Source organism: Vicugna pacos, chromosome 9 (genome assembly GCF_048564905.1).
Source record: "Vicugna pacos chromosome 9, VicPac4, whole genome shotgun sequence".
Taxonomy (NCBI): Eukaryota; Metazoa; Chordata; class Mammalia; order Artiodactyla; family Camelidae; genus Vicugna; species Vicugna pacos.
Window position 1 is genome coordinate 14,374,961 of NC_132995.1, and position 27,957 is coordinate 14,402,917.

General features: G+C 37.6%; 2 protein-coding genes across 26 annotated transcripts in view; one reads left to right on the plus strand and one right to left on the minus strand.

Annotated features, from left to right (window-relative positions):
* LOC107034822 (zinc finger protein 568-like) overlaps positions 1 to 24,993 on the minus strand; it is a 107,533-nt gene extending 82,540 nt beyond the window's left edge. For all 19 annotated transcript variants that reach the window (XR_012076165.1, XR_012076163.1, XR_012076151.1 and 16 more), the window contains exon 1: positions 24,867 to 24,993. Coding sequence is in view for 3 of the 19 variants with exons in the window: in XM_072968714.1 (XP_072824815.1) it covers positions 24,867 to 24,912 (46 nt within the window). In the remaining 16 variants the exon portion in view is untranslated. The remainder of the gene's footprint in view (positions 1 to 24,866) is intronic.
* On the plus strand, positions 1,951 to 26,138 carry LOC140698386 (zinc finger protein 829-like). Of its 7 annotated transcripts, XM_072968723.1 has the most exons (7): positions 1,951 to 2,903; positions 3,510 to 3,583; positions 6,874 to 6,997; positions 7,303 to 7,398; positions 11,966 to 12,123; positions 24,202 to 24,402; positions 24,765 to 26,138. In XM_072968723.1, exons 2-5 carry the CDS (start codon positions 3,551 to 3,553, stop codon positions 12,064 to 12,066), a joined length of 354 nt encoding a protein of 117 aa, XP_072824824.1. In that variant the 5' UTR covers positions 1,951 to 2,903; positions 3,510 to 3,550; the 3' UTR covers positions 12,067 to 12,123; positions 24,202 to 24,402; positions 24,765 to 26,138. The 7 variants fall into 7 exon arrangements, with proteins under 7 accessions (XP_072824824.1, XP_072824822.1, XP_072824821.1 ...); XM_072968721.1 differs by having other exon boundaries at positions 24,202 to 26,138; XM_072968720.1 differs by lacking the exons at positions 24,202 to 24,402; positions 24,765 to 26,138 and adding an exon at positions 18,519 to 18,839.
* The last annotated feature ends 1,819 nt before the right edge of the window (positions 26,139 to 27,957 follow it).

A 27,957-nucleotide genomic window follows, 5' to 3' on the forward strand; every position in this document is an offset into this window, starting at 1 on the left:
TGTCCTGATGAGTTTGGACATATACATACATCTGTGATACCAATACCATAACCAAGGTACTAAACATATCCATCACCTCCAAAAACATCCTTGTGTTGTTTTTTTTTTTCAGTAAGAACACCTAATATGAGATCTACTCTCTCAACGTATTTTAAAATGCACAATAACATTTTGTTAATATATGTACTATGTTGTCCAGGTCTCTAGAAATTATTCATTGAACATAACAGAAATCTTGTACCTATTGGAAAACAATTCCTCATTTCCTCTCCCTCCAGCCCGACAACCACCATTCTACTCACTGCTTCTTTGATTCTATTTTAGATAACTTACGTAAATGGAATCATGTAGTATTTGTCCTGTGACTGGCTTATTGCACTTAGCATAATGTCCATGTTGTCACAAATGGCAGGATTTCCTTCTTTCTTAAGGCTGAATAGTATTCCATTGTACGTATATGACACATTTTATCCATTCATCTGTTAATGGATAGATGTTTCCACATCTTGACTATAGTAACTAATGCTGCAATGAATGTGGGGGTACAAATATTATGATAGTACATTTTATGTGTTATGTTATCTGTATTTTAATACAATTGAAAAAATACACACACATACAGGACCCATGAACAACACAGGTTTGAACTACGTGGGTCCACTTACATGCAGATTTTTCCCAACAAATACGTATTACAATACTACACGATCTGAGGTTGGTTGAATACGCAGTTGCAAAACCTAAGATACAGAGGGCCAACTGTAAAGCTCTACTTGGAGTTTTGACTACAAGGGGAGGAGGGGGAGTGATGCCTGTAACTCCCATGTTGTTCAAAGGTCAGCTGTATATACTGAGCAAATGAATTACTACTAATTTCAGGTAATTAAAATTAGAAGAAGGCGATACATCAGTCAAGAATAACATAGAAATCGGTGGGTAGTTTGGAGTTCAAGTGTTCTAAAACCTTAAGTTTGGGTTTTGTTAAATATGCACGTTAAAAATTCCAGGATAAGAAACCAAAGCAGTGGAGAGAGAAAGGGGATAAAGGTAAACCTGCACAATAAAAAAAGAAGCTATAATAGAAAATTTTAAATCAACAATCACAATAAATGTAAATGAATTAAACTCACCTATTAAAATAATAGTCTAACAGGATAAAAGAGGGGGAATGCCCAGCAATATGCACTTTACAAGAGACAGACCTGAAGTATAAAGACAAACAGAAGGGGTTGTAAAATGAAATTCCTGGAAAATACAGTAACAAAACCTGAAAAACGTATTATCAGACAAAAGACAACCTGGACTAAAAAGCAGTCACCAGAATAAAGAGGTATGTTTCTTGATGCTGTAGATTGGAATCTTGGTCCCAATTCCTCATCTTACCTATATAACAGGATTATACATTCACATTCTTTACCGTTTAACTTTGCCTTGCTCTCTGATTGTGGGAGTAATTAATGTTAAGCTTAGACAGGTTACCAGCTTTGGCTAACGTAGTAGTATATTTGGGAGCAGAGGTTTTAAGGGAATTTTATGATCTATCTTGTGCTCTGGTGATCCACCATGAGAAGAACATGTCTTGGTAACCCCTGTCCTTTTAGCCTGAGCTGCAGAAAGAACACATGTGAATCAAATCTAAATCCATTCTCCAGCCCAGCCACCCAGCCAAGCCCAGACTAGATACGCTGAACACAGAGAACTCACAAACCTGTGAACAAGAGAATAAATGCTTGTGTATGCCACTCAGTTTCAGGGTGGTCTGTTAGGCAAAATAAAAATAACTAATACATATAATAAAAGAAGCCACAGGAAGATTAGATCATAAATCTGGCGGGGAAAATCACCAAGGGAAACTGGAACGCAACAGAACAGGGCCAAGAACTGCTGGGGGTGGGGGAGGGGGGATCGCAGCAAAGGATATTATAATGAGAGTGGCCAATGGGGAGAAAGGACCACTCGAAACCAAACACACAGATGTTTTTCAATTACCAATTATGCCAAAGGCTACTCACAAGTCAACTCAGGTAAGAACCACTATCAGTCACAAATATCTCACCACACTCACAGACACTGCACAGCTGCCTGACAGTCACAGACACCACACACGTTGTCATAAATCACAAACATAACCATAACACAGACATCCCATCACAATTACTCCATCACACTCACATCATCACAATCACACGTACACACACACAGGATCACAACCCCACAGATTATTATAATCACGAACTCTCCACGACAGTTTCTTGTTCTAACAACTCCAAACACTCTCCCGGAGCGTATTCCCACCCCGCGCACGCCGCACAGCCGCTACTCCAGACACTCTGGGCCTCCTCTAAGGCTCCGCCCCGTCAGCCGCGCGCGCTGGTGCAGCCCAGACTGCTTGAGCCCCTCCTTCAAGGCCCGCTCCGGGGACGCGGCAGCGTCACCTGCCGGAACCTCCCGAATGCGCATCTAGTGCGCAGTTTCTGAGAGGCCGGGCGAAGGCGACCCGCAGGAAGGCCCGGCCCAGGTGCCGGTAACGCCGAACTATCCCCCCACGCCCGCCTCCCTCCGGACGTTCCGCTACACAGCACCTCCCAAAAGGCCCCGCGGCCCGAATCAACTTCCGGCCAGAACCGAGCAGGCGTTTCCTGTACGAGGGAGGGGATGAGCCAGGTCCGCTCGGGAGGCTGAGCCCAAGCCGGCCAAGCTACCGCGAGACGCAAGTCTGGGACCTGACGAGACTCTGAGAATTGCAGGAGCCGTCGTTTCGCGTGGAGCCGGCCGGGCGCTGAGGGGAACCGGCCGTGGGGCCGGCTGTGGACCACATTTCCCAGAGGACCCAGCGGCCCGTCGCTCTTCTCGCAGAAACTTGAACTTTTCGTGTTGTCTGGCGGGACCGTTAGATCAGCGAGGTGAGAGACCGTGGGCTCCTGGGGAACTGGCTCAGCTCTGCAGGTTCAAACCTTGGGGGACCTGAGAGGCCTAAGTTGAAGAGACCAGAGGCCGACGCGAAGCTGGGTCCTTGAGCCTGTGCGGGCTGAGCGACATGGAAAGAGGAGGTTGTGCGGCCAGTGTGCGGACATAGGATGCCTATCGTTGTGGGATTGTGACCCCGCGGCACTGGGGTACCTGCGACTCTCAGAGTGTAACTGTATGTGTTCGTGGGGAGTTTGCATCTGTATCACGGCTTTGTGTGTGTGGGTGTGGAGGGCGTGTTCCCTTCTTTTAAGTATGTCTGCGCCTAATGTATGTGGCACAGTGTGTATGGGTATCAGGCGCCTGTCAGCTGTGCGATTGTGATTCCAGAACTCTGTCCCTAGGAAACCTCTGCTGTCCTCGACAGCAGTGACCTCCGCCTTTTCCTAAGACACTAGGATAGGACAGGATGCCCCGTGTTCCTCTAATCTCCATTCTCTGGGTGTGTTGCGGAGGGCGGGGGGCTGGGGCTGACCTCTGACCTGACCACTTTGAGCAAGAAGAAAACCCTGGTGTCTCAGAGTTACTTTCTCCTCTCCCAGTTCTACCCTTCTGCAGGTGGGGCGCAGAAGAGAGGGAAAGAATGCACGATGAACTTCTGCAAGCAGTGTCCAAGGTATGTTGGGGTTTCCTCTTTGCTTTCCTTCTTGTAAAAGTTAATGCTTAATAAAGATACGTCATTTGATTATAGGTTCCTATAATTTTCCCACTGGAGGGAAGGATAGTTGAGCCTGCTATTGAAGCGCGATAACTCCCATACACCTAATGTTTACTTGATTGGAAAACGGCTTCACTTCCTTTTGCCGAGTTTTCTTCTTTTTAAATGCAGTATTATGATTTTAAAATAAAAGCATGATTATTCTAGAGATTTAAAAAACACAGAATTACCGAGAAAAAAAATGGGACCACTTAAACCGTGTTAATATTTTGGAGTGTTTTCATTATTTTTTCAAAATCAAATTATACGTCATTTACCATTTTATATCCTTCAGTTTCTCTAAATAAAGGGTCATTCTCCTTTGTCGTCAAATGATCTTTGTAAATACCATTTTCAAAGATACGTATTATTTTTTGCATGAATGAGTTATGGTTTATCTTTTCTTCAGATCAGTGTCAGACATGAAATGTTTAAATATTTATTTTAAATGTGTATTTATACTAACACATATACATACATTCATACAGGTTTGAGTTTGGATTTCCATGATTAATAGTGAGATTGAACACCATTTCCTATTCTGTTGGTTATCAGGGTTTCTTCTTTCACGACATGCCTGTTCAAATCTTTTACACATTTTACTCTTGGATTATTGTATTGATTCATGGGAATTCTTTATGTAATCTGGATATGGATCCTTTATTGATTATATTTTTCTACTATTCGGATTGTTTTGTCACTTTCTTTAAGGTAGTTTTATGAATAAAAGTCCAAATTTTTTAACGAAGCCAAATTGATCTATTTTTTTCCCTTTATGGTTGTTGTTTTTGGTGTTTTATTTAGGAAATGCTTCCTTGTCCCAAAGTTATGCAAATAATTACTATATTTATACTTACAGTGATAATTCCATTTATTTAACCTAGTCTTGATTATTCTAGCTCCTCCTTTGAGGTAATTTGGCTTTTCTTCCTCTGGCTATTTTTAAGACTTTCTCTCTGTTTTAGGTTTTCTGTAATTCTAGTATGCAGTGTGTAAGTGGGCATTCCTTTTTATTTGTCTGCTTGCAATTTGTTAAAAGTTTTTGAATTTGTGGATAGGTGTTCAGGAAAATCTTCAGCCATCTTCATAGATTGGCCCTGCCTCATTTTCTCTCCTCTTCTTCTTAGGCTCTAATTACACATAGGTTATAATTTCTCACCATTTTTTTTATCTCTTAATCTCTTTTTGGTTTTTAGAGTTAATACTTACAGCTCAAATCAAAGCAATATTAAGCAAAAGAACCTTGCTTTGTCACAGAACTGGGTGGAGGACATGGCGGGTAGCTAGAGTTTTTGGATTTTTCCTCTAACTAGTAGAAAAAATATCTTTATTCAGTTGTGTTTCAACACTTCTAATCTTGGGGAACTCACCAAATCATAAGGCTATTCATTTTATGATTCGATTATCTGAAAATTAGAGTGTACCAAGGTAGAGGACTCAGAGTAGGAACAGTGTTTTCTGAAGGTATAAATTTGGAGCTGAGGAACAAAATTTGGAATTCTCAACTTAAAAAATGTGTTTGATACAGAGGCTGAGAAAATCAGGATGAGAATCAGTCTCCAAGTCTATTCTGCTTAAGGCCTTTCTGTCTGAATTTCTTCAGAAAAAGGCTGAGCCTTTTCAATCCATTTTCCTGTGCCAAAGCCCAGACAGTATCTGATTCCCCTCTCCCATCAACATCTAATTACACTCATCATCTCTATAATGAAGATTATTGCCCACTATTAATGGGAATAAGTCTAGGGAGGTAGTATACTGAAGTGGAAAATAAATTTAAAAGGAATAAAATGAATTTTATGTTCAGTAGCTAACCTTTTGTTTAATCAGGAATATTATGAAACATCCTCAGTAAATTTGGAAAAAAGACAAGGGTATATACCATTGCCATTGTTATGTAACATTGTGCTGTAGGTGTTAACCAAAGCACTTAGACAAGAGGAAAAATTAGGTTAAAAATTAGAAAAGAGGATGTAAGATTATCATTTTCTTCAGATGATATGACTGTGTACCTGAGAAACCAACTCACCTTATAACTAGTACTTTGAAATAAGCAGGACTCCATAGAGTCAAGCAAAAGAATTTATTTTCCTATAATTTCCACTCTCAACTCTATGGCTAATTGTTTTGTTGCCCTGGATAAAAGCTTGTGCAGTCCCTATAATTGTTTTGATCACTTTGGTATTCTTTGGTTATTTTCAGTCACCAGATCAGTCTCGTTTTACTAATTATAACCTCTAGTTGAGTGCGATAATATGGAAGTTTCATTCAAAGCCTTTTCTCTGAGTTCAAGCTTGCTTCAAGCTAGAAGCTTGCAGTGTGAAAAGGGAAACATAGTAAACTTCATTGTTTACTCAACCTGAACTCTTTCTTTGCTCAGTGCTCAGTTTCTTTCCCCCAGTTCTCTGTCCTCCTGTTCTTAGGTGCTGCTTTCTAGGTCTGCTGCCAGATATGTCCTGGGACTAGACTTTTACAATTATACTGGCCTTTGTTCACCATTCTCATGTTAGTTTTCTAGTTTCTGAATATGATACCTTTCATTTTCTTAATTTATAGGCCAGTAGCTTCCTAAAAAAGGCTATGTAAGAGATAATTTTATCATTCATTCTCTGCAGATCTACCATTGTCTTGATTTTATCTTTACACTAGCTGGGTATTTAATCTTGCTTGGTATATAATCTTCATACTAGCTTTGGCTGGGTATGGAATTCTCAGCTGGAATTCATTTTCCTTTGTAACATTAAAGGAATCACTTTGTTTTCTTACTTCAAATGGTGCTGTTGAGAAATCCATTGCCATTCTGATTCCTGAGAATTTTTATGTGATCCACAGAAGCTTTTAGAAAGTTCTGTTATTCTTTAATATTCTGAAATTTTACTCCAAAATATATCTTAAGATATTTTTTTAAGTCCATCACCTTTTTTCCTCTCTTGGGGCTTAAAGGGAACATGGGGAGGGGAAGGAACCCTCATTTACGCAGACTTTACTGTGGCCAGGCACTGAGCTGCATCCTTGCTATTTTACCTCATTGGAAAAGTCCACTCTATTTGCACGTTCCTAGACACATCCCTCTGTATATAGGAGATATGTCTTGACTTATATAATTCCAGCCCCTTCAATTTTCTTAGTAATCTCTTTGCTTATCTGTAGAGCCCTCTGCTACCATCTTTTCCTTCTCTCCTTCCATTGTGAAAACATGTTTGTTGTTTCAGGGGTCAATGATGTTCAAGGGTGTGTCTGTGAACTTCTCTCAGGAGGAATGGGAATGCGTGGACTCTGGTCAGATGAATTTATACAAAGTGATGTTGGAGAATTTCAGCAACCTGGTTTCAGTGGGTAAGGATAACTATCCCCCCAAATTCAGAGTCTGCCCTTGGGAATGTCTCCTTTCTCCATTGTTGAATTGCTCATTTCAAGTAACCAGCTAAATTTCTGCTCCCTGTTCCCCAAGGAATGGTTGAGTTGGCATGGAATGGAAGAGGTGGAAACAGGCAGCTCCAATGGGCCGTGGCTGAAGCTTTATCTTCATCTTTCTCTGATTCTTCCTATAGTGGCATCTCTTTCTCGATCATCAAGGGACAGGATCTGATTTCTGGGACACCAGCAGCATAACAATGTCCCGTATCTTTTCTTGTGATCAGGACTTTCCAATTCTAAGCCAGCTGTGATCTCCTTATTGGAACAAGGAAAAGAGCCCTGGATGGTTGACAGAGAGCTGACAAGAGGCCTTTGTTCAGGTAATTGAGAGATGATATAGCACGAGCAGAGCCTTGAGGAGATATTATCTACAAGATGTTATCAGGAAGCTCCCCTCAAAAACCCAAGGCCTCTTCCATAAAAAAGGTATCTTGCTTTGTTTTCTCTTATACTTTCCTCCCAGTCCAGTGTAACAAATACCTTCCTTCTTCATTTCCAAGACAATTATTCTACCGTGTTTTAGATTTCATTCCTTCATAGGATCTGCAGCATTTAGACTAGTATAACAGTAGATATTCCCACCCTGAGTAGATATTCCCACTCATTCCATACCCAGCCAAAGCTTGTGCGTGTGTGTGTTTTCTCTTCCTATACTGGTTTTTGTTTTGTCTACTTTCCAAGTATTTGTTACCTTCAATAACCAGTTTATCCTGGATTTAGTAGTTCATTCTTTCATGTATTAAACATTTGGTTATTTTTACATTAAAAAATTAATATATAACATACATATGGAAAATACATGATTATGATCATAGAGTGACAAATTATGCAAGTGAATGTGTATCAATATAACCACCACTTCAGACAAGTAATAGAAAATTACTAGCACCCTTTCTGCCCTTTCCCAATCACCAGCCTCTTTGTTTTCCCCCAAAATAAACACCATCTTGATTTCCACCTCCATGAATTAATTTTGCCTGTTTCTGAGCTGCATATAAGTAGAACCATACAGTATTTATTATTTTGCCTTTTTTGTTTTTTCTCAACTTTATGGGATGTATCATCCATGGTATTGGATATAGCTGATGTTAGTTCATTTTCATCACTGTGCTGTATTCCATTGTATGGATATATTTTATATTATATATTGCTTATTATTATAAATAAAGTGTCCTTTCTGCAATTGACAGTTGGGTCAGTTGGGTTGTTTTCCAGTTTTTAGCTATTTTATATAATGCTGCTGTAAATATTCTTTTGTTTTGGGGTGAGAGGTAATTAGGTTTGTTTATTTATTTTAATAGAGGGACTGGGGATTGAACCCAGGACCTTGGGCATGCTAAGTGCACACTCTACCACTGAGCTATACCCTTCCCCTGTTCTTGTACAGACCTTTTGGTGCATATATGTACACATTTCTTCTGGGTGTATATCTAGGAGTGGAATTACTGGGTAATAGGAAGTGTGTTTGTTCAATTTTAATAGATAATGCCGGTTTTCCAAAGTCATTGTACCAGTTCATACTTCTACTAGCAATATGAAGGAAAGTTGCATTGTTCTGCATTCTTGCCAATTACTGATATTGCTGGACCTTTTAAGTTAAGCTGTTCTGGGGTGTGTGTGTTCTGTGACTTGTTTAAGTTTCTTGGGTTGTTCATTGGGTTGTATGTCTGTTTCTTAGTGATATTCTGTATATGAGCCCTTTGTAAATATTATCTACCACTCTGTGGCTTATTTTTTTATTCTTCGTGTTTTCTGTTGATGTTATTAATTTTAAGTAGTCAAACTTATCTGTCTTTTCCTCTATAGTTGTTACTTTTTGTGTTCTGTGTAGAAATCGTTGCCTACCCCAAAGTCATGAAAATGTTCCCTGTGTTTTATTCTACTAGCTTCATTGTTTTACCTTTTACATTTAGATCTACAGTTCCCTGGAGCTGATATTTGTATGTAGTGTGAGGTAGGGGTCAAATTTCATTTGTTTCCATGTGACTGTCCAATTGACCCAGCAATGTTTATTTAAAAGACTTTTCCCCACTCCCTGTAAGGCTACCTTTGTCATAAATCATGTGTCCCTGTATCTGTAAGTTTGTCTCTGGACTTAATTTTGTTCCATTGGCTTGTCTACCTTTGTCTCAATACCACACTATAATAATACTGTAGCATATAACAAGGCTTATTATCTGGTAGTGCAAGTTCTCCTGCTTCTTCTCTTAGTATTTTGCATTTTCATATAAATTTTAGAATCAGCTTATCAATATTCACACACATAAAAATAACTGCTGACATTTTGATTAAGGTTAAAATGAATTTATACATCAGTTTCCAGAGAATTAATATTTTAAGATAGAGTCTTCTAAAAAAGTTTGATTTTTCAGTTTGTGCAGGTACGCTGCTAAGTGTTACATAGTTCAGAAAATATGTAGACTTATTGAGAAACTCATTGTTTAATGTGGAAGCTAGAACATTTTTGTAAATACACAAAGTAGAATTCAGCAAACAAGAAGATCAAACAGGAAGCTCAGAAAAAAGATATAAAACAGTCAAAAAATTTAGAAGTGGAATTGACTGAAGTAGATATTAATTGCTAGATCCTTGGAAGAAGACGTCATCTGTGGAGATAGTGTTGGAAATAGACCGTGCCTCCACTGAAAGAGAATTCTGTATTCAACAAAGCTCTGGGAACCTAGATAGGAGTTTGTCAGTCTCCTTCCTTGCCCTCAGTAGATCTCAGCTAGCCTTAAGTATTTTATTTTCCTGTGTCTCCTCTTACTGTTTTTCCTCCCTATCAGTTTGCTTATTCACTTCCTTCACTGTCTTCCTTTGACCCCATACTTTTACACTCGTGGTCTCTGTTTATTCTTTTTCCACTTTTGTATAATTAATTAAATTTTCCTTTTTACCAAAGTAGTATAGTATAGAATTTAAAATCACATAATATTAAAGAGCTTATATTGAAAAACAGCAGCCCACTTTTTCCATCTATACATTCCCATCCCTACTGCCCCAGTCCCTTCCATCAAAGTCAACAGATTTTCAACTCTTAGCTTGAATAATTCTTAAACTTACCTTTATATTTTGGATAGTATGCTTATTTTGTCATTTTGTGATCTACCAAATTATTAAAGTATTTCTAGATCTCTTATTCTGGTAGGACTGGGCTCCCACAACCACCACACGGTTCTTGATTATATAACTATAGTTTATATACTGATTATATAAATATTGTTATAACTTTCCTTTGTTACCTGCTTAATGTGTAGCCCCATTTTTGATATGTATTACTTTAAATTTCATTTTAGTTTTTATTTCCATTTGGATATCTTTGTTAAATAGTAGTTATTTAGGACTGTTTTTACATAGTTTTCCCAAGATCAAATGCTAAATTGAAAATAAACCCATCAAAACTATTATCTGGTTTGTTTTATTTTAAATATGACAAAACTATATCCCATTACATCTCTGCAACTGTTGTTTCCAGATAGTCTTAACTACTCATATTATAATTTTTAACCACAGAAAATTGGGGAGGTAGATAATTGAGAACTGTCAAATGTAAACTTTTTAACAAACTAGAAGGGTTCTTGGCTCATGTGATACCACTCCCCAAAGCTACCTACCTCCCTTTTAAGCCCTTATAGAAGGGACAGAAATTAATGTGTTTGTTTATAATACCCAGAGGTATAACCACTCTCAACATAAAGAATAATGAGGTATACATATTAAATAGTAATGGCATATATGTTAAAACTATGCATGGAGACCAATGTTTTTATATTTTACCTTAGAAATCATTCAGATTTCCAAAGATTATCCATTAATTTTTCTTATTTAATAACCAAGGTCTTAACTAAGAATCTTCAGTATTATATTTAAGCTAACACACTCCAGAGCAATACAGTTACTTTTGATATCAAAAAGTTTGAAAGGATTATAACAATTTAGTTTAACACATAGTTTTATAGTTTTTATAATCTAAAGTCTTATGTTTTCCACTGATAAAATCAGAATGAAAATATATGATTATTTTTAAACCAAAATTATTATGTCAGTCTCATTTATCTAAGGATTCACTTTGAACCCCAGATAACTGGAAGAGATTTCTATCATCCCTGCAGAAATCACCATAAAATTAGATTCCTAGTCAGTATAACTTACCAGCATTGTACAACCCAGAACCAAAACTAAACTTGGCCCTAAAAAATAATCCAAAACATGTTGGAGAGAGGATAGAGAGAAACAGAGTGAAAGAAAGTAGAGTTTTACTGCTGCTTGGGATTTACTGAGGCAGCCAAGAAAAGAGTACATGCTGGGGCTGAGACTTCTCAAGTCACACAGTATAATTGACTCATATAGGTGAATCCATTTGGACATCTCACTGGGACCTTCAGAATTGTCTGAGTATAACATTTTCAAAACTTTTCAAAAGTATAACTTTTCATGAGTTAAACATGACTCTTGTAAATATGTGATAAGCACATTTGAAAGGTTTATTTAACTAATTCATGACATAGCCAGAGGCATGATCAAGCCTAGTTCAGATTAGCTGGGAGAGACTGAGTTCATGTTGTACCCTAAAGAATGAATGCAGGAATAATATCACTAAGTTGGATCCAAGAATGAATTACTGTCTTACAGGATAATAAGACCATAGCCTTCAGGCTACCTTTTCCACCAGGTAAATCATTTGTAACTTAACTAATTTTTTAAAATTAAAGTTAACATCTAATTTTAACAGAACCTTGTCCCTAATGAGTAGTAAATAGTAAGTGGAACCAAGGTACATTACCCCAGAGAATGAAATAATCCTTGAATGGACCTGATAGGTGATATACTGGTATGACACTGAAGAGGCGTGTAATGTTTATACTTTTGCATTACTTTCAATTTTAGATACGTACCCCAAAGCGGAGCAGATGTGTTCCTGTGTAAGTAGTACCAGAGGGCTATACAGAATGGCAACACCACTCAGTGCTTTCATCAACAGGACTTAAGAATTTGTGTCCCCACCGAGAGTTGCCATTTTCCAGCTTTCTACTTTCCCAGGTCTAGTAAGTGAAAAGTGATATTTCATTATTGCCTTCACTTGCATTTCTAACTGTTAGTAAGTATGAACATCTGGTAGGTTTATTAGCATTTTAGCCTTGTTAACCTTTATCAGTATTTTTATTGAGATCACTTACTTCTTCCTATGAACTAGCAAGTATCTTCTAGTCTACTTTGCATTAAATTTATCTGTTGTGGCCTTCATTTAACAGAAATCCTTGATTCTGATGTATTTTCAGTTCATGTGTTTTCTTTATGGTTTCTATATTTGGAGTTTTATGTAAGTTGTCTTTCCTTGTCTAGTTTTCACAAAGATTTTCTATTTAAAAAGTTTCCTTTTTATATAATAGTTTTACCTTTCGTATTATGTATTTAATCTATTTGGAATAACCCATTTAGGAGATGTTAAGTAGGGATCCAGAGTTTTTTTCCTCATAAATTGAATCATTTCCCCCTCTATCACCTGTAAAACAATTGAGCTTTCTTCATTGATTTCTGGTGCCATCTTTACTGGATAATAATTTCTCATATATGAATCTTTCTCAGAACTTTATTGTCTTATGGTATAATGCCAGTACCAGAGTGTCTTCATTTTTGTGGCTTGTATTTTTTAATATCTAACATCTTATTTTTCAAATCCAAGGTTTACTTAGCCTCTGGTATACTTTTGCTTTTCCGTGTAAAATTTTAGTCATTTAAAAAAATCCAACTAGACTTTTGTTTTGGATTACTTGAATTCATAGATTAATTTGGTGAGGATTGACATTTTTATAATGTTAAATTGTCCCTTCTAGATCATGGAATGTTTCTTGATTCATTCAGGTTACTTTCATGTCTTTTATTAGAGTTAAAAGTTATTCCATAGCAATTTTTTTCATAGTTCAGATTTTTCTAGATTATTTGAAATAGATTTTGTTGCTACCGTGAGTATCTAAATTTTTCTAGTTGGTAATAGTAGTGCAGAGTAATACTATTTTTCTTTTAAACATGTGAACAGGAGTTTTAACTTACTAAGTTATCAGGGAATTACAAATTAAAAGCACAATGGGGTACCATTATGACACACACAACATGCGCAAAAATTTAAGTTTGACATTAGTAAGAATAGATAAGAATGTGGAGCAGTATGCACCCTCATAGGCTGTAGGTGTGGTATAAATTCACACAGCCACTTTTTTGGTCTTTTTACCTTTTCTTTTTTCAAATTTTATTTTATTGTGCTAAGAACATTTAACATGAGATCTACCCTCTTACCAGATTTTAACTGCATAATACAATATTGTTACTGTAGGCACACTGTTGTATTGCAGCTCTGTAGGCCTTACTCACCTTGCATAACTGACTAAAAACTGCCCATTTCCCCCACACCTCAGCCTCTGGCAACCATCATTCTACTCTTTGTTATGAGTTTTACTCTTAGATACCTCCTATTAGTGGAATCATGCAGTATTTGTTCTGCTGGGTAACTGGCTTATTTCACTCAGCATAGCATCTTCAAGGTTCATCCATGTTGTGACATATTGCAGGACTGCCTTTTTTCTTAAGGCTGAATAATACTCCATTGTGTGTGTGTATCACATTTTATTTTTATATTCATCTGTCTGTGGAGTTGAGTTGTTTCACATCTTGGCTATTGTGAATAGTGCTGCAGTGAACATAGGAGTGCTAATATCGCTTCAATATTCTAATACCATTTTTTTTAACGAATAACTCAGAAGTGGGATTGATGGATCATATGACAGTTATTTTTAATTTTTTTGAGGAGCCTCCATACTGATTTTCTAGCAGATGTACCATTTCACATTCCCACCAATTAATAGACAGAGTTCCAGTTTCTCAGTATCCTCAACATTTATTATTGTTTAGTGACAAGTAATATCTCATCATGGTTTTGGTTTGCATTTCCCCAATGATTAGTGTAGTGATACTGAGCAACTTCTCCTATACCTTTTGGCCGTTCATATGTCTTCCTTGGAGAAATGTCTGTTCAAGTCCTTAATCCATTTTTTCATCAGGTTATTTGCTTATATAGTTTAGAAATTAACCCTTTATCAGATATATGGTTGGCAAATATTTTCTCCCATTCGTAGGTTGTCTTTCTACTCTGTCGATTGTTTCCCTTGCTGTGCAGAAACTATGATATAGTTTGATATAGTCCTGTTTGTCTATTTTTGCTTTTGTTGCCTTCCTTTGGTGTCATAATGCATGAAATTATCACTAAGACCAATGTCATGAAGCTTTTTCCTTATGCTTCTGATAGTTTTACAGGTTCAGGTTTTATGTTTAAGTCTTTAATCCATTTTGAGTTGATTCTTGTTATGGTGTAAGTTAAGGGTCCAATTTCTTTCTTTTGCATGTAGATATCCAGTTATCCCAACACCATTTGTTAAAGAGACTCCTTTCTCCATGATATATTATTGGTGCTCTTGTTGCAGATCAGTTGACTGTATATGCATGAATTTATTGCTATGCTCTCTATTCTGTTCCATTGGTTTATATGAATGTCTTTATGGAAGTACTATACTGTTTTAAGTTCTGTAGCTTTGTAATATATTTTGAAATAAGGACGTTTGATGCATCTAGCTTTCTTGTACTTTTCTAAAGATTATTTTTGGCCCTTTGAATTGTTTTTCTCTATTTCTGTAAAAAATGCCATCGGGATTTTGATAGGGATTGCACTGAATCTATAGATTACATTTTAACAATATTAAGTCTTCCAGGCCATAAGCACCAGATGTTTTTCCATTTATTTGTGTTATCTTTAATTTGTTTCATCAACGTTTTATACTTTTCAGTGTACAAGTCTTTCACCTCCATAATTAAGTTTATTGCTAAGTATTTTACTCCTTGTGATGCTATTGTAAATGGGATTGTTTTTCTAATTTCTTTTTAGATAGTTTACTGTTGGTATAAAAACACTATAGTTTGTATCCTGCAACTGAAAACTGAATATGTTTAGTTCTCTAACAGTTTTTATGTGGTGTCTTTTGGGTTTTCTATGTATAAGATGTCATTTGCAAATAGAGACAGTTTGTTCTCTTCGTTTTCAATTTGAGAGTCTTTTTATATCTTTTTCTGGCCTAATCTTTGGCTAGGACTTCCAGTGCCATGTTAAAAAGAAGTGGCGAAAGTGGGCATCTTTGCCTTTTTCTTGATCTTTGAGGAAGAGCTTTCAGTTTTTATTAGTATATTAGCTATGGGCTTTTCATATATGGCCCTTAACATGTTGAAGTAATTTCCCTCTAAGTTTGTTGAGACTTTTTATCATGAAAGAGTGTTAAATTTTACAAAATTCTTTTTCTCATCTATTAAGAGGATTATGTAATTTTTATCCTTTATTCTGTTAATGTGGTGTATCATGTTGATTTTTGTATGTTGAACCCTCTTTGCATCCAGGAATAAATTGCAGTTGGTCATGACGTATGATCCTTTTAAAAAGTGTTGTTTAATTTGTTGAGAGTTTTTGCATTTATATTCATCAGGAGAATTGGCCTATAATTTTCTTCATTTCTTTTTTAATGATTTCTTTCTCTGGCTTTGGACTGAGGGTAATGCTGGCTTCATAAAATGAGTTTAGAAGTATTCCTTCCACTTCATTTTTTTGAAGAGTTTGAGAAGGGCTGGCATAATGTTTGGTAAAATTCACCAGTGAAACCATCTGTCCCTGGGCTTTTCTTTGTTGGGAGATTTTTTTTTTAACAATTTTTAATTGATTTATAATCATTTTACAATGTTGTGTCAAATTCCAGTGTTCAGCACAATTTTTCAGTCATTCATGGACATATACACTCATTGGCACATTTTTTTTCTCTGTGAGTTATAACATTTTGTGTATATTTCCCTGTCCTATACAGTGTAATCTTGTTTATCTATTCTACAATTTTGAAATCCCAGTCTATCCCTTCCCACCCTCCACCCCCCTGTAACCACAAGTCTGTATTCTCTGTCTGTGGGTCTATTTCTGTCCTGTATTTACGCTTTATTTTTGTTTGTTTTTGTTTTTGTTTTTCAGATTCCACATATGAGCGATCTCATATGATATTTTCCTTTCTCTTTCTGGCTTACTTCACTTAGAATGACATTCTCCAGGAGCATCCATGTTGCTGCAAATGGCATTATGTTGTTGGTTTTTATGGCTGAGTAGTATTCCATTGTATAAGTATACCACATCTTTATCCAGTCACCTGTTGATGGACATTTAGGCTGTTTCCATGTTTTGGCTATTGTAAAGAGTGCTGCTATGAACATTGGGGTGCAGGTGTCATCCTGAAGTAGGGTTCCTTCTGGATACAAGCCCAGGAGTGGGATTCCTGGGTCATATGGTAAGTCTATTCCTAGTCTTTTGAGGAATCTCCACACTGTTTTCCATAGTGGCTGCACCAAACTGCATTCCCACCAGCAGTGTAGGAGGGTTCCCCTTTCTCCACAGCCTCTCCAGCATTTGTCATTTGTGGGTTTTTGAATGACGGCCATTCTGACTGGTGTGAGGTGATACCTCATTGTAGTTTTGATTTGCATTTCTCTGATAAGTAGTGATATTGAGCATTTTTTCATGTGCCTTTTGATCATTTGTATGTCTTCCTTGGAGAATTGCTTGTTTAGGTCTTCTGCCCATTTTTGGATTGGGTTGTTTATTTTTTTCTTATTGAGTTGTATGAGCTGCTTATATATTCTGGAGATCAAGCCTTTGTCAGTTTCACTTGCAAAAATTTTCTCCCATTCCATAGGTTTTCTTCTTGTTTTAGTTCTGGTTTCCTTTGCTGTGCAGAAGCTTGTAAGTTTCATTAGGTCCCATTTGTTTATTCTTGCTTTTATTTCTTCTAGGAGAAAATTTTTGAAATGTATGTCAGATAATGTTTTGCCTATGTTTTCCTCTAGGAGGTTTATTGTATCTTGTCTTATGTTTAAGTCTTTAATCCATTTGAGTTGATTTTTGTATATGGTGTAAGGGAGTGTTCTAGCTTCATTGCTGGGAGATTTTTGATTACTAATTTAATCTCCTTACTAGTTTCAGGTCTGCTCAGACTTTCTATTTCTTCATGATTCAGTCTTGGTAGGTATGTTTCTAGGAATTTTCCCATTTCTTCCAGTTTATCTACTTTCTTTATGTATAATTGTTTATAGTACTCTCTTAGTTTTCATTTCTGCGACATCATTTATAATGTCTTTCATTTCTGATTTGAGTCACCTCTTTTTTTCTTAGTCTAGCTAAAAATGTGTCAATTTTATATTTTCAGTAAACCAACTATTAGTTCCATTGATCTTTTTTATTGTTTTTCTATTCTCTGTTTGTTCATCTCTACTCTAAGCTTTATTATTTTTTTTCCTCCACTAATTTTGGATTTAATTTGTTCCTTGAAATGTAAAGTTAGATTGTATATATGTGATTCTTCCTTTTCAATGTAGGAACTATAAACTTCCCTCTTTGTACTCCTTTTTCTGCATCCCGTAAATAAGTATGTTTTTGTTTGTCTCAAGATATTTTCTAATTTTCTAACTATTCTTTGACCCCATTGGTTGTTCAAAAATGTATTATTTAATTTCCACATATTTGTGAATTTTCCAGTTTTCCTTTTGCTGTTGATTTTTTAGTTTCATTCCATTGTAGTCAGAACAGACACTTGGTATGATTTCAGTCTTAAATTTCGTAAGGCTTATTTTGTGATCTATCCTAGAGAATTTCCATTTATGCTTGACAAGAATATATTTTGTTGCTGTTGAATGGAATATTCCGTATATATCATTTAGGTCCATTGATCTGTAGTACTGTTCAAGTCTCCCTTCTTTCTTGATTTACTGTCTGGTTGTTCTACCTTTTATTGAAAGTAGGCTATTGAAGTTTCCTACTACTATTGTATTTTTGTCTATGTCTCCCCTCAGTTTTGTCAGTGTTCGCTTAATATAGTTAAGTGCTCTCATGTTGGATGCAGGTATATTTATGATTGCTGTAGCCTCCTAGGGAATTGACCCTTTAATCATAATATAATATCCTTGTTTGTTTTTTATGACAGCTTGTAACTTAAAGTCTGTTTTATCTAATGTAAGTATAGCCACCCTTGCTCTCTTTAGGTTACTGTTTGCATGGAATATCTTTTTTCACTCCTTCACTTTCAACCATTATCTGTGTCCTTAAATCTTAAGTGGGGTCTCTTGAGGACAGCATATAGTTGGCTATTATTGTTTTCTCCGTTCAGCCAGTCTCTTTCGATTTGAGAGTTTAATCCATTTATATTTACAGTTATTATTGATAGGGAAGGATTTACTATTGCCATTTTATTCATTATTTTTTGTTCTTCTTATAGTTCTTTTCCTCCCTTGCTGTCTTTCTTTTGTTTCTTTGATTATTTGTGTTGATTTGCTTTGAATCCTTTCTATTTTTCTTTTGTGTAACCTCTATAAGGTGTTTTCTTTGTTATTATCATGGGACTTTCATAAAATATGAGTTCCATCAGGTCTGTGTTGGTGTCTCTCCCGAGACGGCCGAGAAGGAGGACTACGTGTGCGCGCGCTGTGCTGCGACGGACGCACCAGGCCGGAGATAAAACACAAACCACTTAGTGTAATGCAGGACTCCAGCCAGAGGATCTCCAGCCTCTCAGCAGAGCTGCAGGACTGGCCTTCTAACCAGCCTGCACACGGTGCTATTTCTATTCCTTATGGGATCATTTTTCCAGAACTCTTTGAAAAAAAGAAAAAACGACTAAAAAAATTTTTGACACTTTTTGTAGTTTTTTCCTTAAGAGCTGTTTGTGGTTATTGAGGTTTGAAACGCTGTTTTTTGCAGGGGTTTCCACCCATTTGGAAGGATTGGAGCTTGCACCTTTTCATGTACAGCATTAAAATCTTACCTCTTTCTGGGATTTACCGGCTTAAGAGTCCAACTCAGTTTCAGTGCCCAGAAGGGCACCAGAAATTCCAGTAAATCCTCATTTGAGGAGTTTCTCTCTTGTTTACTCTGTTACCATATTGGGGAGCTTAAGTTTTTCACTTTTGGGGTTTTTGTTTGTTTCTTTTCTTTAGCCACCTTTCTTTTTCCTGGTAGACTAGGTTTATTTATCTAAGCAATAACTTCCATGTTGGTTTCAGTGGCTGGAATTAAAACAAAACAAAACAAAACAAAAAAAAGAAATTACAGGCCTGTGAAGTTGGGGGGGGACTGCTATTTTCAGCAAAGATATACTTCAGGAATAAAGGCAAAATAAAGACATTTTCAGATAAAACCACACTATAAAAATGGTAGTTTTTCAGCTTGAAGGGCAATTATACAAGATGGAAATTCAAAACATGAAAAATAGTAATGTGGGTAAATATAAGAAAAATTTACTCTCTTTAAAGAACGTGATTGTCTATGGCAAAAATTATAACACTGTATTGTGCAATGTACAACACATGTAGACACAATACAAACACATAACCTGTATAAAGGACTAGAGGAGGGGAGAGTACAACTCCATATACAGTTTAAAGATTCTTAGAACTTCCAAGCGTTACATTATTAACCCTTAGTAGCCTTAGACTGCAAAAAGGTAAGAATGTATGTTGCCTAGAAGGACCATCAAAATGATGCAAAATGGAATTTTAAAAAAAGGCAAAAAAATAAATTAAAATAGAATTGTTCAAAAAAAATAATGGTTAACCCACAAGTAAGTGGGAAAAGAGGAATAGAGTAATAACAAAACAAAACAGAGATGGGACAAACGGAAAACAAATGATACAACAACATACCTTAACATCTAACCATATCATAAATCCAAGCATATCAATAAACTGGGTCAACATTCCAATTAAAAGAGAATTTCACCCTAGATAAAATAAACAACAGCCCAACATACACTCTCTAGAAGAGATACACATTAAGATATAAAATATATAAACAAAATTAACACCTTAAACAAACATTTATAGAACATTGCATACAGAATACACGTTGAAGTGCAAATGGTACATATGCCAAACAGACTATTTTGATGAACTATAAAAGTCCCAATAAATTTGGAAAAAAAAAAAAAAAAAAAAGGAAAGCTTACAGAGCATGCTTCTGACTGAGACAGGAGGGAAGAGGGCAGGGCACAGCCATTCAAGGAATGACAGCAATTAACACCAAAATGGCGTAAGTTCAATTCCCATTAGGCCTTGAGGCTCAAGATAGTGGAAGGTTTGGCTTCGAGTAGACCTTGAGCTTCATTATATCCTCACTAATATTTTAACATGAATAACATACCCACAGGCACCAAGACAGCTCCAAGGCTAATAGTAAAAGGTCAAAGAGTAGGCAGTGGCCAAATTCCCAGGAATCCCAACCTCTTCCCCAGGGTAGTTAGGATGGTCCTCCCACCAGTTAACTTATGAAGCTAAGGAGCCCATAAAAAATGGCAACACGGCACCTCATGGCCCCGTCAGGCTCCCTCCTCTTCAGAGATGCCCCGCACTGTCTAGGGAGTGCGTACCTACTCTTACTTTAACCTAAGCACCCAACCCACACACCTTGTGGCCTTTCTCTTGGTGAACAGCCTACACTCTATGCAGTATGTATCTCTCTAAACAAATCTACCTTTACTCAACTGTGGCTCACTCTTTAATTCTTTCCTGCTTGAAGCCAAGAATCCACTCCTGGCCAGGCAGGTCCCAAGGGCTCAACCGAGGACCCTCCTCACACCCCACATATGTTTTTCCCTGCATCATGAAAACAAATATTTGGAAACTATAACAACACTTGTAAAGATTCCATAGGTCAAAGAAGAAATCAAATTTTGTAATGTTTCAAACTAAATGCAATATAACATATTAAAACCTGTGGAATAAAGCTAAAGCAGTAATTAACAGAACAGTTACAGCTTTAAGATGTTTACAGATGAAAGGAAAAAGAAGCAAAAATAATGCCACACACCCAACCCTTAAGAAGATGGGAAGAGGGGAGTAAAGTAAACCAAAAGTAAGTAGAAGGAAGTAAATAAACAAGAGGAACTAGGAAGAGACAACAGAGGAAAAAAATCTCTTCTTTGAACAGATTAACAAAACAAAATCGGGAGAAACTACTTCCAAAATGTACCTGAAGTCATTGCAAGAGAAGACAAAGTCTAAAAAAAAGTTAAAAATCAACGACACAAATGAACTTATTTACGAAACAGAAAGAGACTCAGAGAAAACAAACTTATGGTTACCAGGGCAGGATGTGGGTGGGAAGGGATAAATTGGGAGTTCCAGATTTGCGGATACTGTCTACAACATATAAAATACATACACAAATTTCTACTTAATAGCACGGGGAACTATATTCAGTATCTTGTAATAATCTATAAGAAAAAAACAAGGACTATATGTATGTATACATATAACTAGAACATTATGCTGTACACCAGAAATTGATAAAACATTGTAAGCTGACTATACTTAAATAAAATTTTTTTTAAATCACTTGAGTTTCAACAGACTCCAAAGTAACCCACTGGGAAAGAAAAATCTTCAGTAAATTATACTGGGACAAGCAGATATTCTTCTAAAAAATTAATAAATCACAACCCCTACCCACATAACCCCCAAAATAATTTTAGATGGCTCATGGGCCTAAGCATAAAAGCTAAAGCTTCACCAAAATAAAAAATCTTCATTCAAAAATGTTAAAAAAGAAACAAACAAAAAACTCCATTGGCAAAAATCCCCATTAAAAAAATGAATATGGAGGAAAAAAAAAAGACACTGAATAGGGAAGCCATGGTAGAGGAAAAGGGGGATATTCACAAAATGTAGCTTATAAAAGACTCAATTCCAGAATATATAAATAAATATAAATAGTTTTTTGACCAAAAAACAAACAAAAAAACCCCAAAACAAAAAAATGGGGAAAGGATTTGAACATGCTGCAAAAGAAGATACACAAATGGCCAACTAGCACATCAAAAAGTGTTTAACACCCAAAAGTCATCAAAGAAATGCAAAGTGAAAGCAAAGTGAGGTACCACTGCACACCCAACAGGCTAACTGACATTAGGATACTGGCAACACCACATGTCAGCAGAGATGTGGAATAATTAGAAATGTCAAATGTTGCTGGTCGAAGTACAAAAATGGTATACTCACTTTGGAAAATCTAACAGTTTCACTTACTACAACCTATTATGATGCAAATGAAGAAACAAGCCATAGTATATTCATGCAACAGAATTATTTCCAATAGATCTATGAGGAAAATTTCCAGTGAAGAGCTCATATAAAAATAGAAACAGAAGGGAAAAAAAAACTAAGACACTTAAAAGACATAGCATTATGAAGCAGTGCCACAAGAATTTTAAAAAACAGCAAATAAGAAAAAGCATTTATAAACTAAAAATAAGATAGCTGAACCAAATATTCAAAAGATTTGGAAGACAAAGGAAATATCCCACAAACTTATTTTTTTTTTAAAAAGTGAAAGTAAAATGGAAAAGAATATCTGATAATCAATTTACTACCATATGAGCAACAAAATTCTCAGGGAAGTAGAAATCCTAAAAAGTAAAAAAAAAAAAAAAAAATCAACTTTGTGTTAAAAAGGTACAGAAGGCCTAGCACAGTGAATCAAAAAATTACATAACAGGGCACAACTCTTTCAAATTTAAAAACACCAAGGATAAATGAAACATTCTAAAACCTACTAGAAAGACTAAGAAAAAAATCGCAAAATACTGGTCTTAACAATAATACTAGAACCTGGAGGACAACGACAACATCTTCAAAATTCTGAAAGAAACATTTTCCCAACTCAGAATTCTGTATCTAGCCCAATTATAAATCAAAAGTGAAGACAGACCAAAACATTTTCAGTATTTTAAACTACACAAAAATGATCAGTTTGGAAACCTTTGCAGGAAATGACTGAAGCATGTGCTTCATCAAAGAGCAAAGCAAGAAAAACATAAGCTCTCATAAAACAGAAAAGGAAGGGAAATTCCTACAGTGATAGCAAGGACATGTCCAGAAGAGCGGTGCCCCAGGCACAGAGAGGGACACAGGTCCAGTGTGGAGCAGGATGGGACACTGACCGGGCAGGGAGGTGTGTGGACAGACTTGGAGGAGAGCTTCTGTATAGCATGAAGTGACTTAACCAAACATACAAAGAAAATTAAGGCAATGAAATATTAGTGACTCTAGGGGAAAAAAAGGTGTAGGAAAAAGGGGAACACTGCAGCACAGCAGTAACTAAACTCTATAGAGACAATAATGAAAAGACAGAGTGTGGATTAAGCCAAAATACTATATAGGGGCGATAAGGGAAAAGGGCCAAAGTATTTTCTGTTCTGCTATAAGAAATAATTAGTACACCTGAAATAAATACCATATTATATGTTGATTTTTACCAATTTTTAAAAAAGACAAATTACACTGTTTAAAATTTCCATACATGCACATTATCCAGAAATATCAAAGAATATACTAGGGGAAAAAGGGTAAGGCATTAAAGAGATTTGACTAATATACATCATTTTCAGACTTTAACAATATATAACATTTTTAAAAGAATGTCTGTGTTACTTCAACACAAAATTTTTATGTTGAGAAACCAAACAAAAAATCGGAAGTTTCTTGTATTGGGGCTACAACAGGTAGTAAGACAAAGTTCATGCCTCAGTGAGTTTCTATTGAAAGAAAAAGACAAACAAATATGCTTATATGATGACAGGGATAACTGTTGCTCAGAAAAATGGTAAAGACAGAGACTGAGTGTCGGGGTGGTAAGAGTGGTCAGGGAAGGAAGGCAGGCAATGTATATGTGTATGTATCTATCTTTATTAACCTCGAAAAAAGGCTATTTTAGTTTTCTTATCAATCTACGGCACAAGTGAGCTAAAGCCATTTCATTCTCTTCATGACTTATTAAGTCCAGGAAAAAACCCCCCACCATATTAGCAGTAACAAATTGGCCATAAACACAGCCTTTTTTTAGGCCTGGGCATTAAACGCAAAATGTTTTTAAACTGGCTTCAATAACTGAGAAAACATTCTGTTAAAAGAAAGCCTAAAACTTTACCTATTGCTGGCCCTTTTTGTATGGGTAAATTTTCTCTCTTCAGAAGGCATCACATCTGATTCACTCTGACTCACAACAGGTTTTATGACTTCTTGGCCCTTTGGACTTGCAAGTTTTAGATGTCTCAGAACCAGTTCTTGACTAGTTATGGACAAGCAACATAGTACATGGAACCAAAAGCATTCAGTTTTGCAGCACTGGAGAGAGGAATAATCGGTTTGCAATGAAGATTTCCAGGAAACCCGTGAATCTCTACAGGACAACATATTCCCGAGTCCTGGTGAGCAGGCGAAACAAGAGAACGTGAAGGCGCACGGGCTTAAAGAGCAGGCCAGAAAACAAAGCAGCACTAGTTTTAAAAAGTTGATAGGTTTGGGGGCAGACATTTATCCTCGGGGAGGACACTTAGGAAGCTTAACGAGAGACGAAAAAGGCCCTCCAAGTGCCTCCGGGTAGCATTAGGTGCTTTCCACTTTCCTTCACTAAAATCCCCAAATTCTTGGTTTGGCGCTTGGGAGACCAAATGCCCCCTTTCTGACTCTCCATTTCTTGCCGTCATCACGTCTCTCCAGCATCTACTCCCAGCCTAAAATACTGAGTTTTACCCTACTCTCTTGACTAACTCACTTCTCTGCGTCTCAGAACGCTAGTGTCCACGGAGAGCCCTGCCTCCCGAGCTGTCTCCTTCGGCGGCCAGACCCACTTCCTCCGGTGCAATCCCTTGGGCAGCTCCATCCTTCTTACCTTGGTTACAGAAGAGGCTCCACGGCTTGGCGAAGATCAGCCCCATCGTGAGCACCTGGGCGGGCCAGGGGGTCCCTCAGCAGCAGGTGCCGCTGCGCGGGGCCCGCACCGCGGCGCTGGCCGCGGGGATCCGAGGAGAAGCCGACTGGGGCCGCGCGGGGAGGGCACTGGCTGGCGGGAAGCCGCGACCGGCCGCCCAGCTACCCGGCAGGAGGCGCCGCGCCGAGTCCCTGCCCGAGAGTCCTTGTTCGAGCCCACTGAGCCCAACGCCGACCCGCAGTCCCCTCGGTCTGAACCCACCTACCCACCGGAGCCGCAGCCAGTCCCAAGCCCGCCTGCGCCCGGCCTCCGCGGCTTATCCCGGAAGGACGGCGCGGACGTCGGCGGGCTGATGTCGCCCCCCCGCCTCCCACGCGGCGCTTCCTCGGTTTCACTTTCGGCGAGCGGGCTCCCCGCCGCCGGATCGCGGAGGGGGGGGGCGGGGGGCGCTTGCGAGTCGCGGAGTTTCCCTGGGTGAGCCCTTCTTCTCTCATCGCTGTTCCGAAGTGCTTTCACTTTCTTGAGTCGCTGCTGGCTGGCAGGTGCGTCCCTGGCCCCTCAGCCTGGGGGCGGAGTGCAGTTTCTCTGGCTCAGCCGCCGCCGTTTGCCACCTTTCTGCTGCACAGAAAGCAGTGTTTCAGCTGTCACCCGGTTCAGGCTGGCAGGCAGGCTTGGGTTTGCCGTGATATTTAATTCTGAATAGGGTTGACTGGGACAGGATCCATGGAATGCCAGCAGCCACAGAGTTCATGTTTGTGAATAACCTACAGTCCCCCAGTTTTGCTAACTTTTTGGTATTTTTCAGGATCCCAAATCCACAAAATAAAGCTTACTTTCTCAAGTGTTGAAAGGAAGTAATTTCCTTTCATTCAACGGGAATCCTAGGAACAGCTGTCTCCTGTTCAACAAAATAGGAAGAAAATCTACAAGTGCAGTACTTGGAGCAAGGAACTGTTGTAAACTAACTTCCCAAAGTACTTGGGGGGACTGGCTGCAGCTGGAATTGAATTCAGTTTGTTACTCAGTTAAGTAAGAGGTATGTGTTATATGTGCATGGCAATTCGCTGCTTAATGGTTTCAGTTCCATTTTCCTTTCCGTGGTTAGCTTCTACTCTCTTTATTGCTCTTCATTTAGCTTATCATCGTCATCATTCCTTCTTACTTTTGGGGATTTTTCCACACTTCTTCTTTGGATTAGCAATACATTTCAAAAAATAAACTTTTTGTGCTTTATCAAATGTGTGTTTCTTTTATGTTGTAGTTTGTCATAACGGATTCAGAGTATTAATTCCCAAATGGCCAGAAACAAATGTCTCAAGTCTTTTCAGCAATAAATAGGAAATACCACTTTAATTCCTCTGAGCTTCAGGAGAAGAAGGAAATCAAGGAAGTAAATAACTGCCTTGCAATGTAAGAAAGGACTTTGCAAATATCTCGATTTGGGGAGGTCGTGTGGCAAGATAGCAATTAGAGAGAATGTTTTACCTGAACTACAGCTTCTGCAGTGCCTGCAGGGGTGGGGGGGGGCTGATATATTAATTCTGCTTAATGTGTGACTGGGAACTGTTGCCCTAAATTACTTTCTAAAGGTTATAGATTTTAGTCAAATCCTCACGGAGAGGGTTAGATGGATAGGAAACCAGTCACAGAATCTGTAATAAAATTTTCTTAGCCAAGGTCCTTCTTTCTGAGAGTATCTACAACATGAGTGTTATCTAAGAACTCATAAAATTCAGTATCTGCTAAATGGCCTCACATTTCAAATGTCCAAACATTATTTTATTTTAATAATGAGCCAAGTGGTACCACCCCAATAATGGACTTGAAGTAGGTTTAAAAAAAAAACTTTTATGAATCTTATTAAAGGTGTAAAACTCAGGGAAAATTGAAAGGATGTTGGATTAAATTTCTTGACACTGGAATAACAGTGGAGAATTGAAGTGACCTCTTGCCTTTCGGATAATACTACAGACAACTATAATATTTTTTTGAAGTATAGGACTCCATGCAAGGCCCTTCCTTTACTTAAGAAACTTTAATTGCTATTTCTGACTTCTTTCCAGACATCTCTATGTGGATGCCCAGTTCGCAGTGAAATGATAACTTTCTGAACCTGATCTTAGTGATGTTTACTCCTGTTAAATCAAGATTTATTGAAATCTTCCTTTATATCATGTTCTTTGCAAGGCAAAGTGAGTGAAAGATGAATTAGCCATACACTTATCTTCCAAGTGACTTTCAGTCCACTAGGATGGGTAGGAGGGACAGAAAGCATTTTTTTTTTTTAAATCACGTTGTGTGGTAAGGGCTAGACTGGAAACTTAGGCAAATCATTCTTTTTCTAAATGTTCATAGCATCTTATCTTTTCCTCTCTCATGGCATTATTACTTTTACCATTTAATACAGTCATTTGTCACTTCTATGACTTCAGACTTTTTTGAGGGGTAAGACATGGATATTATGTTGTGTGCTTTAAGACAAATTCTTTGAGCAGTTTTAGGATTACAGCACAACTGGGGGAAGGGACACAGATATTTGGTGTGCTCCTTCCTCCCCCTCCCCCGCAGCTTCCCTTATTGGTAACATTCCCCCACCAGAAGGCTGCATTTGTTACCATTGCTGGACCTGCATCCAAACATCACAATCACACCAAGTCTGCAGTTTGCATTAGAAATCGTTCCTGCTGTTGTACTGTCTTTGTGTTTGGACAAATATATAATGACATGTATCTACCATTGGAATATCACAGGATACTTTTACTGCCCAGAAAGTCCTCTATGCTCTGCCTAGTCATTCCCCCCCCCCCGTGATATCTTTTTAAAAACTCTCTAACACGCTTAGCTGAGCGCCTTGCACGGGAAAGTAAGAGTAAAAGAACAACAGCAGTAGCACCATTAGCAACAAAGTCACTGAAATGTTGCTAACTGTGTGTTAGTCTCTGTTCTAGGGTTTGTGCCTGTTATTTCATTTAATCCAAACAACAGCTCTGCGAATTGGGCACTAACATTACCCCTTTCAACTGATGAAGAGACGCAGGCACAAGTTAAGTGG

What these genes read in the sequence shown, in the direction of transcription:
- LOC140698386 (XM_072968721.1), top strand. Translation starts at nt 3,551, where the DNA reads ATGCACGATGAACTTCTGCAAGCAGTGTCCAAG. An exon ending in TTCTGCAAGCAGTGTCCAAG is followed by an intron (nt 3,584 to 6,873) that starts GTATGTTGGGGT and finishes TTGTTGTTTCAG; the next exon opens with GGGTCAATGATGTTCAAGGG. An exon ending in GACAAGAGGCCTTTGTTCAG is followed by an intron (nt 7,399 to 11,965) that starts GTAATTGAGAGA and finishes TTTCAATTTTAG; the next exon opens with ATACGTACCCCAAAGCGGAG.